The sequence below is a fragment of the Zeugodacus cucurbitae genome, chromosome 5 (genome assembly GCF_028554725.1).
Source record: "Zeugodacus cucurbitae isolate PBARC_wt_2022May chromosome 5, idZeuCucr1.2, whole genome shotgun sequence".
In the NCBI taxonomy this organism is placed as follows: domain Eukaryota; kingdom Metazoa; phylum Arthropoda; class Insecta; order Diptera; family Tephritidae; genus Zeugodacus; species Zeugodacus cucurbitae.
Window position 1 is genome coordinate 1,086,301 of NC_071670.1, and position 18,203 is coordinate 1,104,503.

General features: G+C 38.2%; 3 protein-coding genes across 5 annotated transcripts; 2 read left to right on the forward strand and 1 right to left on the reverse strand.

The window, feature by feature from the left end:
• Nucleotides 1-186: 186 nt before the first annotated feature.
• LOC105212743 (odorant receptor 42a-like) lies at nucleotides 187-5,322 on the forward strand. Its single transcript, XM_011184959.3, has 4 exons — nucleotides 187-3,526; nucleotides 3,585-4,314; nucleotides 4,377-4,737; nucleotides 4,800-5,322. The coding sequence occupies exons 1-4, from the start codon at nucleotides 3,364-3,366 to the stop codon at nucleotides 4,872-4,874; spliced, it is 1,329 nt and encodes a 442-aa protein (XP_011183261.1). The 5' UTR covers nucleotides 187-3,363; the 3' UTR covers nucleotides 4,875-5,322.
• Nucleotides 5,323-6,634: 1,312 nt separating this feature from the next.
• Nucleotides 6,635-8,174, forward strand: LOC105212742 (odorant receptor 7a-like). Its single transcript, XM_029040468.2, has 3 exons — nucleotides 6,635-7,386; nucleotides 7,438-7,798; nucleotides 7,857-8,174. The coding sequence occupies exons 1-3, from the start codon at nucleotides 6,725-6,727 to the stop codon at nucleotides 7,929-7,931; spliced, it is 1,098 nt and encodes a 365-aa protein (XP_028896301.1). The 5' UTR covers nucleotides 6,635-6,724; the 3' UTR covers nucleotides 7,932-8,174.
• A 2,841-nt stretch (nucleotides 8,175-11,015) lies between these two features.
• Nucleotides 11,016-17,597, reverse strand: LOC105212679 (alpha-(1,6)-fucosyltransferase). 3 transcript variants are annotated; one of them, XM_011184812.3, is made up of 5 exons: nucleotides 17,121-17,597; nucleotides 13,982-14,476; nucleotides 12,477-13,014; nucleotides 11,987-12,411; nucleotides 11,016-11,924 (listed from the first exon to the last, which is right to left on the reverse strand). In XM_011184812.3, the coding sequence occupies exons 2-5, from the start codon at nucleotides 14,215-14,217 to the stop codon at nucleotides 11,270-11,272; spliced, it is 1,854 nt and encodes a 617-aa protein (XP_011183114.1). In that variant the 5' UTR covers nucleotides 14,218-14,476; nucleotides 17,121-17,597; the 3' UTR covers nucleotides 11,016-11,269. The 3 variants fall into 3 exon arrangements, with proteins under 3 accessions (XP_011183114.1, XP_011183115.1, XP_011183116.1); XM_011184813.3 differs by lacking the exon at nucleotides 17,121-17,597 and adding an exon at nucleotides 16,498-16,934; XM_011184814.3 differs by lacking the exon at nucleotides 17,121-17,597 and adding an exon at nucleotides 16,070-16,385.
• Nucleotides 17,598-18,203: the final 606 nt, after the last annotated feature.

Consider the following 18,203-nt stretch of genomic DNA (forward strand, 5'->3'; position numbering starts at 1 on the left):
ATTAAAAGGTTCTGAACAACCGGGTGTAAATTCAGCGCTCTAACTAGCAGCTGAATACAACTTATGTCCATTTTTAATGCGAGTTATTAACTAATAGCGAAGTTTACGACGAGATAACACATTAGTTAATGCGCTGAATACATTTCAACTTAGCTGAATAGTGTTTAAACTCGCTAAGCAAGTCTATGACGTGTTAACACATTAGTAAATGCGCTGAATACATTTCAACTTAGCTGAATAGCGTTTAAATTCACTAAAACGCAAATTAAAAGGTTCTGAACAACCGGGTGTAAATTCAGCGCTCTAACTAGCAGCTGAATACAACTTATGTCCATTTTTAATGCGAGTTATTAACTAATAGCGAAGTTTACGACGAGATAACACATTAGTTAATGCGCTGAATACATTTCAACTTAGCTGAATAGTGTTTAAACTCGCTAAGCAGCTTTAGTTAGTGCTAATAACGCTAATAAGCGGCAGAAAGTGCAGCTTAGTATAATTAAATGAACAAAAACGCGTAAAAACTAATGCAAATTGCAGCTAATTACTCCAAACATGCCAATCATACCCCTAAACACTTAATTGGTTTTGCCAAACATACATATGTACATACATATAGCAAATGATAAAGACATAAGATGCTAAGAATTTGTACATAGATACAAACCAACATACAAACTAATAGAACAAATTCCTACTGCGGCTTATTTTGAGAAACAAAAATTATCAAAGCTTGCAATTTATCGCATAAATTGTCATTTAAATTGAGTTGTAAACCATAAATCGATAATTAAAAAAAAGTTTCGAAATAGTAGTTTTTGCGTACGTTTTTGAAGTCGATTCATTGCTTATGTTTTACTTAAGAATGTCAAAATTCGATTTTAGAAATGTGCTCAATACAAAGGGACGCAGGAAAACATTTTTCAAAATCGCCTAATTATGTTTTGCGCATTTTCGAAAATTAAAAAAATAATAATAAAATCCTTTTTCAATGTGAAATTGTATGCAATTGATGCCTTAACAAAAAAAAATTGTGGAAAAATTAAAAACTCAAGCAAAACTAAAAGGAAAAAAAAACAGAAAACACAAAAATCACAAAAAAATTGTGTATTCGAAAAAAAAAAAACAATCAAAGGTAAAAACCGTTAAAACGAACAACTCTCAACATATATTATACGAGAGACATTCGCTTTTGAATTGGATATTTGAATTTACGATATTAGGAATTTGTAAGTTTCTTCTTCATCTCTATATAAATATATACTCACGGAGAGTTAGGTGCATAACTTTAAGGCTGATGTTATTTCATAAGTGTAGAGTATGTATGCATTACCGTTATACATATATATGGTACATACAGACGTATATAAATAATCGACAAGCAAAGTGAAAAGTGAATAAATCACGTTTATGAATTCATATTTGAAAACATGAAAGAAAAAAAAAAACAAAAAATACTAAAAATTAGTACAGTCAAAACTCGTTAGCTTGAACTTCAGAGCAGCGCTTTGCGAAATGTGTGGATAAATTGAAAGACGAAGACAAGAATCATAAATTTTTTGAAAAAATAAAATCAAATCGATTTTCTTTGAAGCAATACCAATTAACGCCGCTTGACTGTATGGCGAACACAGCCGAGAAGCTACTATTCAGAAAAAAAATTTAATCACGAATATTATTAATTAATTTTCCTAATAAATATTGAATTTTTATTTTTCAAAAAAAGCGCTTCCTCTCGAGGATTCATTTCCGTTTTTTTAGCAAAAACTTTCACTTGCAGTCAGCCTTAGTATGTATTAATTACAGTTAGTTTGACATACTTGTATGTATGCACATACATATATATATTGTATTTATGTAATTATATATTTTGCCAAAAAACAACAAAAAATTATTAAACATATAAGTAGTTACTTTATAAATAGCGCTTCTTCTGCTTAGTCAAATTGTTAAATGAAAAACAACAATTATATACACATACATACATACAAACATATATTACATATTAAGTATTAATTGCGTTTCTTTCAACTCCAAACTATATATACAAACAAACAAAGAAATCAACAAACGTGTAACACAAATAAACATAGCTAATTAAAACGTTGAAATTATAAACAAATTCAAAACGTTGCAAGCTTATAACCTCAATTTAATGCGACACCAAACCACTTTCGTAGCATACCAAATAACAGTTACCCACAATTGTATTGGAACAAACATGAAAAACAATATTGGCATTACAAAATAATATAACGGTGCTTTGCTGAGCGCCAACGGTATGTTATATGTGTATGTAAACCGTTATACGTTACGGTAACTGTAACCGTTAAATTGATAAATTGTTCTAGTCCACACTGATTTTTTTGTCATACTGTTGTTGCAATATGAAATTTTTTTATTCTATTTTACATTTTTACAATTGTTTTTTTTTTTCTGATTTTGATTTGCCGTTTTTTACAGTTAAGTTAAACGCGCTTTTAGCCTCTAACGTTATAGTAATTTAGTGTACAAATCTGCGACTAAAATGTATTTGTATTATTCACATTTAGTTGTAACTCTTTTTCCAAATGGTATAGCATTACGAGAATTCGAATAAATTATTTTTATAAAAAAAATATGTGTTTTTTGAAAATTATTTGAGCGGAGGAAAGAAGGGGAGAGATAACAAAGTAACGAATATCAGCTGGGCGCCGCAATTTTTACGAATGAAAACGACTTAATCAGTAGTCCCTTATAAAGGACGTGGATGGTATGGCCAACTGAGTATGCAGCAAACGGTAGCGGAATCTTTACTTCCGCCGAGTACGACGACTACAAATAGCAAATAACGGCTTTCAACGAAAATTCAACGAAACCGAAATTCTCTAACAACCGATCCGTGACAGTTCCAATCCCCCTGAAATACGTTCGTGGAACATTTACAGGTGCAAGCTCCAGTTGAGTCGCGGTCCTAATCTTTATTACCTCGCGCCCAACATGTCGGATTAATTGCTAAACAGCTACTAACTAGCGCTTTGACATAATAAACGTTATTAGTTACTAATTGGAACGAAAAAAATCTCCAGCACATCTGGCATTTGTACACAGCCAATGCATTAATTATAGCCGTTTCTGGTGGGCTGGACGCAGTTTCGCCCATAATTTCAGCAGAATCGAAAATTCCGTTAAAGCTTAGCCAACAGATTAGGGCGATGAAAGCACAATGGGAGCGGAAAAGTCATTAAAAAACCATGCCCACGTGCAAAAGCAGGCGGTGCTGGGACCTTTCGACTTTTCTAACCAACCAGATCCCAAACAGTTTGTGAGCCGTAATGCTTATAAAAGACGCTACGACTGGCTTTATGGGACTAGTCATCAGATATGCTCTGCAAAATGAGCAAGTTACAGCCTCAATTAACAGCCGTTATGGCAAAGGATGTGAAGACAGCACAGCGGAATACCAACGTCCAAAGAAAACCGTTAAGTGTGCTTGAAGCCAAGAATTTAGTGAAAACTTTAAGTGAGGAGACTGTAGAGGAAGACGGTAGGTGTAGACGCGACATTTTTAAATCAAGTTCTAACTCGAATTTTCTCTTTCACAGTTGTACAGCCTGTCAGTACGCAAGACACAACGAAGTATCTCTTCAAAGCTGCTTTCTTAATGGGCATTGTTATGCCCTCGCGCTATCGTGCACTATACGTCTTACATTCGTTCTGGGTCAACTTTTTGACCACCTTCTATTTCCCGATTGGTTTTACTTTGATATTCTTCACACTGTCCGACGAAATAAACATCAGCAATCTGCTCACCTCACTGCAGGTCATATTCGATGTCTACGGCGGATCGGCGAAGTTCATCGTAATGATGTGTATGTTGGAAAAGCTCCGTGCAACGCAGGCAATCACACAACAGCTTGATAGGCGTTGCCGTGCCGCAGATGAAATCGCTGAGTTGCAGAAAATGGTGCGCTTCGGTCAAAAGGTCGTCATATTTTACTTGACCATCTTTCTATGCTACTCGGGCAGCACATTTATGGCCTCATTCTTTTCGGGTTATCCACCGTATTCGTTGTATTTTCCCTTTCTGAAATGGCGTCGTTCGCACTCGGAGTTCATAATTGCTTCATTCCTTGAATTCGTTATAATGGACCTCGCTTGTCTGCAACAAACTGTAAACGACGGCTATCCCGTCATCTACATCAACATGATGCTTTGTCACATGAAAATTCTGCAGCTTCGCGTACAGAAACTGGGCAACAACACAGCGCTAACCCTGGAAGAACATCTCAGCGAGTTGAAGTTGTGCATAAAGGACCATCAATTGCTGATTGAGTAGGTTGGGGATTCGTTTGAATCGAACGCTGCGATAACCAACTTTTTCATTTATTTACCAGACTCTATGACATCATATCGCCCATCGTCTCAGTGACGCTTTTCATACAATTCACGCTCTCCGCCGTTTGTATTGGCACCACACTGATCAACATTGTCATCTTTGCGAATGAGTTCCAAACACAGGTGGCCTGCTGCTTCTTCATACTAGCTGTGTTGATAGAGATTTTCCCGGCTTGCTACTTCTCTCAGTGTCTTATCGATGAGAGTGACAATTTGTCGGATGTGATTTTCCACTCGAAATGGGTGGAACAAAGCAAGGAGTATCGCAAGCTAATGATTTTCTTCTTACAGCGCTCACAGCGTCCGATGTTTTTGACCGCTGGAAAATTATTTCCCGTCACGCTCAGCAGTTTTGTGAGTGTGAGTGATTTCAAATACCTTTGAAGCATCTTCTACGAGATCTCATCTGTTTCTCATTTCAGATTGCGAAATTCTCTTTCTCACTTTACACTTTCATCGAAAAAATGAATTTGAAAGAACGACTCGGTATCGAGTGAAGATATCGGTACAAGAAACATTATACTATGATGAGGCACGCCTGGCTGATACTACACTTGCTTCTAGCTACATGAGAAGACAATTATTATTCTAGCACTTAAATGTTGATATCACAGACTCTTATCACTTCACTGTCTATATTTGTTATTTAAAAAAGCTATATCACAAAGTCCAATAAATCTTAGTGCACAAAGGATTACGCAAACAAAAGCACTTTCTCGAGTCAAAATAAATAGAAGAAGTAAAATATAGGTTTCCGAGAAAATAATCCTTATAAAAAAACGAACAAGACAGTGAACTTGGATGAGTTTATAAGTGTCGTGTCTAAGACGTCTGAGAATTAATTGAAAGTGGGTGTTAAAGCTATCTCAGTTTCTCATATCAGTAGATATCAGATTCAGTCTGCTGAATCGAAATATTTAAAATACTAAACCATCACTGCTCGCTCTTGGTCAATATTACAAATACACCTGTCTGCAAACGTAACCAACGGATAAGATTTCACAAAGCAGTCTTATGTAATAATCATATATAGTATGGTTTGGTGCCAACAGGCAGTCATTACACTTTATGAACATACTCTACACCCTCCGTTTGGGAATATCAGAAATAGACTCATGAGAAAAAATAATTAGGGGCGTTCGCGTTGCATAGTTTTTACGGCAACATTCACCTCCTTATGTCACTCTCGCTGTGAAATTGTCAACCGCAAATCATACTCAATTATTTATGCATGCGATTAAGCCCTCCTTCTACGAACATACATACGTCTTATTTATAACGGATTTATTCCAACGCTTACGTTAAAATTATATTTTATTATAAAGTAGCTCATTGAATTTCCTACAACACTTTAATAACTCAATTAGCAAAAACCAACTTTCGATGTCGTTTCTTAAACGGTAAATATTACGTTTAAAGAACAATTAAACACATCCAGTTATTCCACTTCTGAGTTGTGCGAACATAAGTTTCCACTCACACCAAAATAATAAAAGTTTCATTTATTAATAAATAAAAATTCATTCGATAAAGTTTATCGTCTAAGCATTGTGACCAAATTTAATTTTTAATTGAATATTTAAAGTGCTAAAAACCCAACGCAGCTACACTGACAAAAAGAACTCAGTCGGAGAGCATTTATGGTTACATTATACGGGTTACAATATATCTCAGGCAAGTCTAAACTGAACGAACCTGATGAGCTGTAAAAAAGTTGTGGAATGATCTTGGGAACTAGCAACCGGGACCTTACAGTTGAAAGATGTATTACTTTTAACAGAAATTTTTGTAATGGTTAATCCCTTTCTAGCTAGCAAAGGTCAGAAGACAAAAACTTAAGATTATGGAACACCATAGCGATAGTCCTCTCTTTTAACCTTGATATTGAACCTCAAAAGAGGAGAGAACAAATTAGGCAAATTCTCAACCGAAATTTACTGGTATACAGATGAGATACACACTCTTTGCCAACCATTTTTGACAGTCCCAAACCCTTGACGCGAACTTAAAAACTTTCGAAATTACTTCAAAACTTATTTTGCAAGCGATTCCATAAGTAATGGCGTGCATTTGCTATAAATACTTTACATTCGAAGGACTGGCTATGCTTTTAAAATTGAGAATTCGCCGCAAATATGGAGGACGCACCATCGAGTAGCCACCAGTTACAAGCAGACATTGCAGCCCAACGTCGAACAGGCAAGTAATACTAGATTCAATTTCCAAGCAGCCTCGTAACCATCATTTATTGCGCGAATCTTCAGCAGAAACAACAGATAAACCAGCAGTGCGCACAGTGCAGGCAACCGACTATCTCTTTAGAGGTTTTCGCGTGCTGGGCATTTACATGCCTAAGCATCGTAAATGGCTTTACGCGCTGTACTCGCTCATACCGAATGTATTGGTCACCATTTGGCTGCCTCTATCGTTCGTCTTCAGTTACGCTACCATGTCCACTGAGGAATTGGTGCCAAGCAGCTTGCTCACTTCCATTCAAGTGGCCATAAATGTGATTGGTTGTTCGGTGAAAATAGTGGTCATGGCTTTTCTGCTGCCCAAATTGCGCACAGCAAACGTTTTCATGGATCGTTTGGATGCGCGTTGTCGCGTTGAAGCAGAAATCGCTGAGCTGCGAAAACTTGTGAAACAAGGCAATCGTTTCGTCGTGCTCTTCGCCATGTCGTACTGGAGTTATGCGTCGAGCACATTCCTCGGCTCGGTGATCTTCGGACGACCGCCATATGCTTTGTACAATCCACTTATTGACTGGCGCAAATCGAAGCTGGAGTTCATAGCAGCATCAATCATGGAATTCGCGCTCATGGATGTGGCTTGCTTTCAACAGGTGGTGGACGACTCTTATGCCGTCATTTACGTCTGCGTACTACGTACGCATATGAATATTTTATTGGTGAGACTCAGTAGGCTCGCCACCGATGACGAAACGAATTTGGATGCAAATTTAGAAGAGTTGAAGCTTTGTATAATTGATCACAAAAATCTATTGGGGTGAGTTTTTTAGGTGGACCATATTATTCATAACTGTTGGGCTCATTGCAGACTCTACGACGTGGTGGCACCCATAATTTCCCTTACAATCTTCATACAATTCATGATCACTGCTAGCATACTCAGCGCAACGCTCATTAACATCTTTATATTCGCCGAGCAGCTTTCCGCGCAGATCGCATGCTGTTTCTACATACTGGCTGTTGTGGTTGAGATCTTTCCGCTTTGCTACTATGCGCAGTGCCTCATGGACGACAGTGAACGCTTGTCGCAGCAGATATTTCACTCCAATTGGGTGGCGCAGGATGTGCGCTTTCGCAAAATGCTTGTTTTCTTTATGCAGCGCACACAGCGTGTGATGGAACTAAATGCGGGCAAAATTTTTCCCATAACACTGGGCAGCTTTCTCAATGTGAGTTTGGTTTATTGTTATAACAGATTTTGATTTTATTGACAAAGTATTCAAACAGATCGCCAAGTTCTCATTCTCATTGTACACGCTGATCAAGAAAATGGGCATTAGAGAGCGCTTGGGACTGGAGTAGTGTTATAGCAGCAAAGCATTAGCTTTTTAATATTTAAAGACAGCATTTAACCCACTGTTGTTTAACTAATTGTATTAAAATATCTCGAGGTTACGTCGTTTTACACTTTTCAGGGACCAAATCAGGACCAGAATGCGGACCTGATCTAATAGAGATTTTTTAATTTGAAAATCACCCGCTTTTAAGTAACTATATTTGGCCATAATTTTTACAAAGATAATTTCGAGTATTTGCAAAAATAAAATGCCATAAAAAGACAGTTGTTTTCTTTTTCTTTTGTTTCAATTTCATGCAATCCTTAAAAGCTGTAAACAAAACATGTGCAACAAAAACTCACCTGTCATTGTATTCACCTTCACCAAACGACACTGTCTCTTTGGAATGTGTCCTTGTTGGCATTTTCTCACTTTATTCTTCATTTTTACATTTATTATTGTGTATTTAGGCACACTACACATTTATTTAGCATATTATGCTTATAAATAAGCATATTTTATTTGTACAATAACAAATTGACGCTTTCGCTTATACACTTTTGCACATAACTGAACCAAAGCGTAGCCGGCGCACCACTTTCATTTCACTTGCACTTACTTGTATTTTCAAACAATATGCACTAAATTGCACTAACTACTTACATTATTTATACTTTTAATAAACAAATACGCGATATTTTATAGAGATCCTCGAAAAGTTAAACGCGCACTTGACCGCTACTGCAACGAATGAATTATGAAAGCACAACTGTCAACTGGCTCACACTGGGTGATCGTAAACAGTGTTGCCCATTGATTTGCATGTTGATTTCAAATGGCTTTGCGTTATGCGTTATGCGTTACTTTTTAAATGTTTGAAATTCAAAAATATATTTAAAATATATTTTGAGATTATATTTAAGATTTTGGGGAACATAAAGACGACTTTTTTTGGAAAAAATGAAAACAAAAAAGAATTTAAAATAATGGAGATACGATTAATGCATTTTTTACAAATATACCTCTTAAATCGCATAATGTTTTCAATTGTGGATGCATTCATAAATATCCGCAAAACGAATAACATGCGTCTATAATAGAAATGTAAACCTGTGAGCATATTTTTTAATTAATACTCAGCTCTGTTACGAGGCACTGTTAATATTTCTCCTTCCGAGCCTGCCGTGGTGAAACTCGCTTATAGGATCTTGTTAGTTTTTGACAATTCACATGCTGGTCCGCAATTGGTCCTTCTCTATATTTAACGTTCTCTGGCACTGGGTGATCGTAAACAGTGTTGCCCATTGATTTGCATGTTGATTTCAAATGGCTTTGCGTTATGCGTTACTTTTTAAATGTTTGAAATTCAAAAATATATTGAAAATATATTTTGAGATTATATTTAAGATTTTGGGAAACATAAAGACGACTTTTTTTGGAAAAAATGAAAACAAAAAAGAATTTAAAATGATGGAGATACGATTAATGCACGAACTTAAAAATAAGGTTGAAAAAAATATTACACAAAATTTAATTTATTATTGAAAAAATTTTATCAAATAAAATTTCTTAATTAAATTTAATTTAATTAAAAGAAAATAATCAATGAAATTATTGAAATGTGCATAATAAAACATAGGTTTGAGATTTATATTAAATTTCACGGTTTTTTTCGTTTGAGAAAAATAACGGTATATCGAAATTTAATAAAAATAATGCTTATTTGATAGTTTGAAATAATAAATATGTAGTTAATGTGAATACATGCATGTCTTTACCTTTCATTTTCGGCGAATCCTTTGCAAATTAAAGACTTTTTTCCATTTTTAATTATACTTATTATTTAATAATTTATACTTATGAATTACAGTTTTTAAATTATTGATCTGGTCTTAGAAATATGTGCAAATTTTGTCAAATATGTTGGCTTATAACGCGTTGTGCTACGCATATAATAAAAATAAAAAATTAAATAAAGTTTCACTTCTCGACAATTTCCATTTTGTAAAACGGAATTTGATATTTTTTGCGACGACACAATGATTTGTTAATATTTATTTGAACACTATCTTATTTGTATTTCAGATTCGTTCTCAAATTATATTCTAATAATTTGTCTATTATATATACAGTCGTCAACGCTGCATAAAACTATTTTCTAAATGCTTAGCTCAACACTGGAATATTGCTTTGATAAAGCACTTGCAATTTATTTTAATTTATTTTGGTGCAGTTCAGCTTCGTAGTGTTTGGAACCGGGCAATTTGTTATTAAATGTCTTTAATCGGATATTCGAGTAGTTTTAAAGTCTTGCTAATTCTATTTTAAACCCTACTTAACAGCGTATTCTTATTTTGTGTATTCTATGTTGCTTTTATGATATATATATACGTTTCTTTTTTATAAAAATTCAATTGATTTGGTGTCTGCTTACCGTAACATACTTACAACTACCTAATTGCTAACTTATAAACATTCCCAAAATAAATAAACATGATTTTCAATCAAAAAATAATCTAAAAAAATATCATACTAACGATTTTGTGCAGCTTGTCTATCAATTATAGAAATTCGTATGCAAAATCAAATTACGTTTGTTCACATACATATCGAAAATTTTATATAAAAATATATATATGTACGTGCATTAACTTTCATATTGTGTGTATAGTTATTGACTAAAATCTAGCATCTAGCAGAACATTATTGCACAGCACAGAAACATGTATGCTTACTTAAAAAAATCTAATAAAAAAATAAATTACATACACTGACCCAAATAAAAACTTGTGCCCGGTTTCACAGTTCGTATTTAAGTTGTGCCCTACGAAAATCTTAGCTAAGCATTGTTGTTGACTGAGTAGTCATTTGCGTTTCACAGTCGATGCTTATTTTCTATAAAATTCTATTATGATATATGGCAGCACAATGAAAAACATTTGTTTACAAATACCATCTGACAAATTGAAATTATTGTTGATGAAAAATAACTTTGCGACGAATAAATTTAGAATCTGGGAAATGAATGGAAACAATAAACGTATACCGAATTTCACCGCAAGCGAGTGGGGGCACCTATTGCCACTCGCAGGAAAGCATATAACCGTCATTGAATGCAAGAAATAATTTTTATTTTATTTTTTTGACAAATAAGTCAATATTCAAAACAAAAATCAGCTGTTACTTAAGCACTGCTTAAGTCTCCCATTTTCAGTACTTAAGCAGAACTTAAGTATGAACTGTAAAACGCAATATTTCAGTTTTATCTTAAGCACAACCTAAGCACTGACTGTGAAACCGGGCATAAAATTTGATTTATACGCTTCCTGTCGTTGCACTCACACTCGGCGCATGCGCCGCCATTCACAGCCGCCCCTGCTGAACCTGCTCGTATAGCGGCAGCTTGACGGTCTCCACCTTGTCGACCACTTTGAAGGAGGGGAAGAGTCCCGCTTGCTTTGTGCGCGTATTCTGGCCCTTCGAGTAGCCGTCCCAATGATTGCCGGCCACGCCCACTAGATCACCTGATTTCATATGGATCTCGAATTGATTGCGCGCCGTGTGACCGATCACCACTTGCCGATTGTGCGAATTCTGCCCACCATAGTAGTAGATATCGTCCAGCGATTTGAAGCGGTGTGCCGCATCCGGATATAGTGTCTGCATGATTTCGTAAGCCATGCGACATACTTGCGAGCTAAACGTGCAGACGAGATAATCGGAGAGCGATAGCAGATGTATGTCGAGTATGATGCCGTTTAGCGCGGAGTCGGTATAGCGCGTGGAGACCGCAGCCATACGCGCCACATCGGGATCGCCGATGACCTCGTATTGCGGGTACTTGGTGCGCGCCTCCTCGATGACACGCGCATCGTCGGAAGCAAGGAAAATGCGACGCGGCACTGTGGTACCGTTAATCTCCAATTGGAGGAAGTAGTCCTCCACGTGCGTCATATACTCCTCTATACGATGGAAAGCGGCTTCGGTGCCGACTTTGTCCGTGCGGCGCACATGCACACTGCACAAAAGTTATATTATTAATACCAAGAAATATGAAAATTAAAAGAAATTTGAACCTACCCTACAATAGGCCTCTTGAAACCCAGTTTCGTACGTCCCGACTCTAGGAACTCCAATGTGCCCTTTTGCGGACGCAGCAAGTACTTCAAGAACTGCCCAATCCACCAGACAATCGGATCGCCATGCAAGCGTCTGAGTCGTGGTGCCAAGTCCTCGGGTATGGCTAACGGCAGGAACGGTGGACGCGGCATCAGTGAGTCGATGATGGGTAACACTAGCACAGGCATGTCATGACGTCCTGGCCAATTACTCGCATGCGCAGCGTCTGCATCCAAGCAGGTCTCTGACACGGGCAAGAAAACCTCTTCCCAACCAGCCTTGTGGTAGCGCCAGCCGCGCGACTTCAATATCATGGTGCGCTCCGTCGCATAGGCAACAATGAAGCAGTAAACAACATGATGCAGCTGACAGCCATAACCACAGCCCTGCAATCGAAACAAAGCAGTTCACAGAAACAAAAAGAGCAGCATTTCAGCGGCGAAGCTCTTACCTTGTTCAGTTTGCAGACCAGTTTACGCGCATTTGCACAGTCTTTCGGATTCTGCAGGTAGTGCAGACGGCGCTGCATCAAATCACTCAAATCGCGCGCCTCCTGCTGGCGCCATGCCTCATAACCATCCACTTGACGCAGCCGTTCAATGTCATTCAGCAACGAGCGCTTATGTTCGGCGCCCAGCTGCAACACCTGATTGATGTCCTCCGTCAGTTCGGGCTGTGTAGGCGCGGCGCGCTTGCGCAACTTGCCCAATTCGCTGCTGAAGTAGTTCCAAATTTCGCCGACATTCGAACCGATGCGACGCCGCAGAAGCTCATATTCCAAGCTGGGCTCGTGTACGCCGCCTCCAGCACTTTGTGCAACTGCATTGGGCACCGGCATGCCGCCAAACAAGTCCGCGCCACTATCGCCGTCGCCGGCGCCCATAAAATCAGCCAACACTGCATCCTGATTTTGTACGTTTATGGAGTTTTGTAAATTAAATTCGAGCTTCTCGATGAGCCGCTGCGCCGATTGCTTGTCGATTTGGTCGCTACACGGTGGAAGAGTAATCGAAAGAAAATTACACACGGTTAACGGTTATGTATTAAGCTTAGTGCAAATTTGCGTCGACGCAAGCAAGGTGAGTATTTTAGTTCTGGTCGCGCCATTTGCTAGCTACTCAAAGTCGTTACGGTAGCGTTGCAGCTCAATTAGCTGGCCATTGAAAGCGTTTAGCAATCACTACCCTTTACCGGCGCAATTACCGTTAGGCTTCACTGCGTTAATCAGCGCGCATTTGTCATGGCGCAGCCACACTTTGATCGCTTGTAATCTCTTGCACACAACCGGCCCACGATTGCGAGAAACACTTATGCCCCAATAATGACAACAGAGCCACCACAAGCGCGGCATAGGGCGCCTATCTCTTCGTATTGTGCTATACAATTGGAAAAGCAAGCAATCGTGTGCGACACGCAGCTGAGCGGGTAACTGGAGGCTACTTAATCCGCGAACAATTGGCGCGTGTGCAGCTGGAGTGGAAGAATGGGAATGCATTAAATTGCATAAAGAATAACAATAAAGCGCACTGTTTAACCGGCGAGATACCGTTATAACATCAAATATATTCGTAAATTTATAAAAGAGCATCTAAAGAACAAATGTAAGTCTAAAGGGTTCTCATCTTTTCGAATTCAATACCCCGGTCGTGCTAAAGTTCAACGTAAGCTCTGGTCAGTTTAGAGGAGTTCAAATGAGCTTCAGACATATTAAAGATGGTTCAGATATATCCGATTATCCGAAAGCCATGGTTATAAGACAATAAAGCTATAGGCAAGACCCTCACCATTCCCGTTTAAGAAGCGTGGACGATATTACCATCCGAAGAGACGGCATTAGGAGTTACCGAGAAAAAGATTTTGCGGAAGAATTGTAGTCCTTTGAACATTGACAACGTCTTTTTATTTTATACCGTACGACTTAAACTACTTTAGCCTCACTAAGTTGGCTTTACTCACCTCGAAAGCTTTTCGATCATCTGACGCAGCTCCTCATTGCGTTGCTTTGAGTATTCGAGCAGCTGTAACGCCTGATTGATGCGTTTCGCCGTTATCGTATCTATGTCCGCATTCGGTTGCGTATTGAGTTTATTGACGAAAACGTAGACGAGCAGCGCCCAGGTGAGTACGAAGATGATGAGGGCACGTATCCATGAATTTGATGTGGAGCCGAAAAATTGTCGGAACAAGGACATTAGGTTGTAATTTTAAATTTTATTTTTTTGACGAAAATTAGTAGGAAAACGTCTGTTGTTCTTGTTGTGATTTAGAATTTGATGTCAGCTAGAAAATATTTATAGTATTCGCACATACATATGTACATAAGTAGATGATATGTACGTTCCTCAATTGGAATTCAAGGCGCCGGGAAATATGGGATGTCGCGCTAACAATAACTGCTCCATTCGTCAATGTGCTTGCTCAGATCCATGGAGAGGTAGTAGATGTTTTGAACTAAATATCAGTAAAATAAAGTTAGATGTCAGTTAAGTGTTTCTAACAGTATGTTTAGTGAAAAAATTTTTGAATTTGAAAGATTTCGTTAAACCGAACATCGAAGGAGATTCGAACTAAATGTGTCGATTTAATCCCATAAGTTAAAGAATCGGAACACGCTTGTACACTGTATTTTGTTTTAGACCAAGCTATAATCTTTAAGAAGACAATCTGAGAATGTTTCCAAGCAATTATGGGTATCTTCTTTTCCTTGCAGATGACGGGAGGTCAGTCCCTATAGATGCCGGTGGATAACTCCCTATACTACTATGAAAAAAATGTTAAATTGAGAACCGTTATTAGTTCAATATTTTTTATATTCGAGTGTAATCGCGAATTTAAGCATGGAGTGTTAGAGTAATTATTGAGATATGCACTGCGACCTGTGGTCTATGGTCCTCTCACGATATCTACATCGACTCCATTAGTCACATCACTCTGATGTATTCCAGACAGCAGTAAGGGAGCCGAAGCGCTCCTCAATTGGATTACTAAGACCCAATATTCTGCTCCTGCTCCTGCTCCTGTGAAGTGCTACACAATCTAACAGCAGGTGTAGAGGTGTTTCATCCTTCACGTCACAGAAGCGGCAGGTTTCTAATGATATCATGCCCAGATTGTATAGATACTTCCTGAGCTTACAGTGACCTGTATAAAGTCCCACCAGTATTCTTAGTTTGCTCCTTCGGAGGTTTAGGCGTTTTGCTAAACGTAGACCAGCTCTCGGTCGCCATTGCCGCTCTCAGTCTATATTTTCCTCAATCCGGAACATATCCTTGATTGTATGGGATCCCACCGCAGGGATCTGGGCCCAGTAGTATTATTGTATTGCCGCTGCCGAACGAAATGAAGCGTTTAATACCGTTAACTCAAAAGATATCGTATGTATTCTGATTGGCTAACTGGCTTATCGGTGTCCGCCAAACCAGATCCAATTCGAATTTTTAACCGTGAATGGATGTGAATTGTAACGGTAAAATAAACTGCTTATCGATACCACTGATCATAAAGATCCCAAACTGTCCCAATCTCTGCGTATTTTCCGTACAGCCTCACTATTTGATAATTTGCTTTGTTTTCGCCTTCTTATTCACCGGCTGACATTAACAGCAGCTTATGTTTTACTTCCGATCATGTAGTTATCAGTGAGGCCAGTGGGCAACTCACGCACTAATTGAATGAAACTATACAGCGATGAGCTAATGAAATTACTTTTGCTACGCACTGGGGAGCTTTAAGGATAATTACATTTCACTCGCACGGGACGAGGCAACTTATGAGCAAATTTATCATTAGAAAGCGCTTATTTGCTTTGAGTTTGTTTTTAATTTAATATATTTTTTAACATATTTACACAGGTGTGTTTAAATATATACATATTTTTATTTGCAACAGAAGAATTTCTTTGTAAACATGTTTATATACACAAGTGACACATACATATATTATGTATAATATGTATGACATGTAACAGTCAGGCAGGCATACATGCTGCTTTAATCACACTTAACCGCAAATTATGAATTTTAATGAACTTTAACAAACGCTAACCAAAGTAGCACGCCTGTGAGTTCGACCAACTACGTCCAGCACTGGCACTGGCCCCACGTCAGTGCTCCACTTAACACGGAATTTTGTTTGTATTTAGTAAGAATAGAAGAATTTAACTTTAAAAACAGCACACGAGCATGTCACCACATTTGCTCCCGTACATACACGCATACATACATATGTACACTTTGCACTAAATTGCTTTTCATTTATTTTTATATTTTTATTATTTATTTGCTCTGTTAATTCCACGAACAACAGCAGCAAATCAACTGTAACGCGCCAGTGATTCACTTGATAAGACTATATGGACATAGATTTAATGCGTCTAGATCACTTTTTATATAATTTTTCGATTTTTTTTCATTTTGTTTGTTATTGTACGCCCCACAATTGCGGTCATAAACGGATTTTTATCTTACACATACCAGATTTTTGCTTAAAGTGCACACAATAAATTTATTTACTTATGCCGCGCATCATTAAACTACCGAACGAGTGAGATTCTCCAAGAATAGTATTTCCAATTGCAAAACAAAAAAATCGTAAATTAAATAAAAACACGCAGCTGGCGCTCATAGCAAACCACTCAAACAGCGCAGAGCGCGAGTGAGCGCAAAGAGCAGCGCGTCGTTGTAAGCGCCGAGTGGTTTTTTTATTTATACTTTGTTGTTGTGGGCGCTTCATTGACAGTCGCTAGAGGATGGTAAGTAAGAAGATGTGTGTACGCCTTGTGCACCCGCCCGTGTGGCTGTGTGGTTGTATGTGCTACGCGCGCTGCTGTAGGTGAGCGCTGAGGTAAAAGTGAGGAAGCGCAGCGTCGATTGTAACGAAAAGTAAATTTCTTTTCACAAATCACCAATGCAAAGCCAAATTTCGATTTTCTCTTGCTTTAGTTTTTTTTCTTTTCTTACTACTACTAAACGCTGACACGGTAGATTTTTCGTTTGCAGTTGACCAGGTTAAATTTCAGCTATTATATTTCCTTGCATTGATTCACTGTGTAATTAGCACCGAAGTGCGCGAATTGCAATTGACGTGTGTTGCTTACATTGATTTCCAGTTTAATTTGCGTTTTGCTTAGTTGACTGCTTTTGGTGTAAAAAAATCTTTGCTGCAGCAACAAATTTGTATAGCAGAAGTCAATAAATATTCCCACTACGGCAGACAAGTTGCGCACTCATTGAAGACACATTCTCACTTGAGCGACCCGCTTTATTCACTGAATGGCTGGCTGGCTGGTTGGTTAGCGCAATAGCGTGCACTTAGTAGCTGGATGAGCGGCATTCGACTTTACCAACGCGATTCCACTCAAGCGAAGAGTTGCCAAGCGGCCAAGAGTAAGCAATTTGCGAAAACCAGCCGGTTTGGTTAGACATATGTATGTTGGGCATATAGTAAGGTGAACCGATTACTTGGTAGCAAACAGTTTGAACTAAGTATGAGGAACATTAAAACGTAAGCATTTCCGACATCAGAACCACTAAATGCGAGAAACCTAATTTTACTGTTTGATACTCGGGTCCATTAGGGCTCTTTATGACGAATAGTTTCCTACCAGCATCAGAGATATAATAGATAGATAATTCTGCGGGTAGTCAATATCCAGCACTGGAAGCTTTTGTGGGCATTGTTAAAATCTTGCGTAGAACGCTAACCAATTCTCTGGAGTGGTGACAAAGCTTGAAAAAGTGCACTACCGATTGGAAAAAACTCGTTGATAACTCTTTTCCCACAGTCGAGACGGCTAGTCCCGATGATACCTCGGACTAAAATATATACAAACATAAATTTATAGATTATATATCAAGACATGGACCGACAATCCAACAATATTTACCTTTTTACTTTTGCAACAACAACTTATCAGCCTCATTGCTTAACGCACCTGTCCTTGCTGTAGTATTGCTAAACTCGGAAATAGTGGATAAGGTTTGCTCGAAAGACCGGATATACCTAGTTATTGCACATCTGTGTGTATATGTATGTGCGCATGTGTTTGTGAATATGTGGCGCTGTCGTTCCGCTGCTTTAGCGCAGCTTACAGCGCTGTCGCTTCCAGCACGTATTGCCAACAAACAGGGTCACTCATTAGAAATTTAGATTGTGTGAACTTCCATTTGCATATTTATAC

Bases quoted from the DNA above. Each gene is read 5' to 3' on its own strand.
- LOC105212679 (XM_011184812.3), bottom strand. From the start codon at position 14,217: ATGTCCTTGTTCCGACAATTTTTCGGCTCCACATCAAATTCATGGATA. The intron at 13,015-13,981 runs GTGAGTAAAGCC...TCCACCGTGTAG, and splicing joins ATGATCGAAAAGCTTTCGAG to CGACCAAATCGACAAGCAAT. The intron at 11,925-11,986 runs GTAGGTTCAAAT...ACTTTTGTGCAG, and splicing joins TTCAAGAGGCCTATTGTAGG to TGTGCATGTGCGCCGCACGG.
- LOC105212742 (XM_029040468.2), top strand. From the start codon at position 6,725: ATGCCTAAGCATCGTAAATGGCTTTACGCGCTGTACTCGCTCATACCG. The intron at 7,387-7,437 runs GTGAGTTTTTTA...GGCTCATTGCAG, and splicing joins GATCACAAAAATCTATTGGG to ACTCTACGACGTGGTGGCAC. The intron at 7,799-7,856 runs GTGAGTTTGGTT...GTATTCAAACAG, and splicing joins CACTGGGCAGCTTTCTCAAT to ATCGCCAAGTTCTCATTCTC.
- LOC105212743 (XM_011184959.3), top strand. From the start codon at position 3,364: ATGCTCTGCAAAATGAGCAAGTTACAGCCTCAATTAACAGCCGTTATG. The intron at 3,527-3,584 runs GTAGGTGTAGAC...TCTCTTTCACAG, and splicing joins GGAGACTGTAGAGGAAGACG to TTGTACAGCCTGTCAGTACG. The intron at 4,738-4,799 runs GTGAGTGATTTC...TTCTCATTTCAG, and splicing joins CGCTCAGCAGTTTTGTGAGT to ATTGCGAAATTCTCTTTCTC.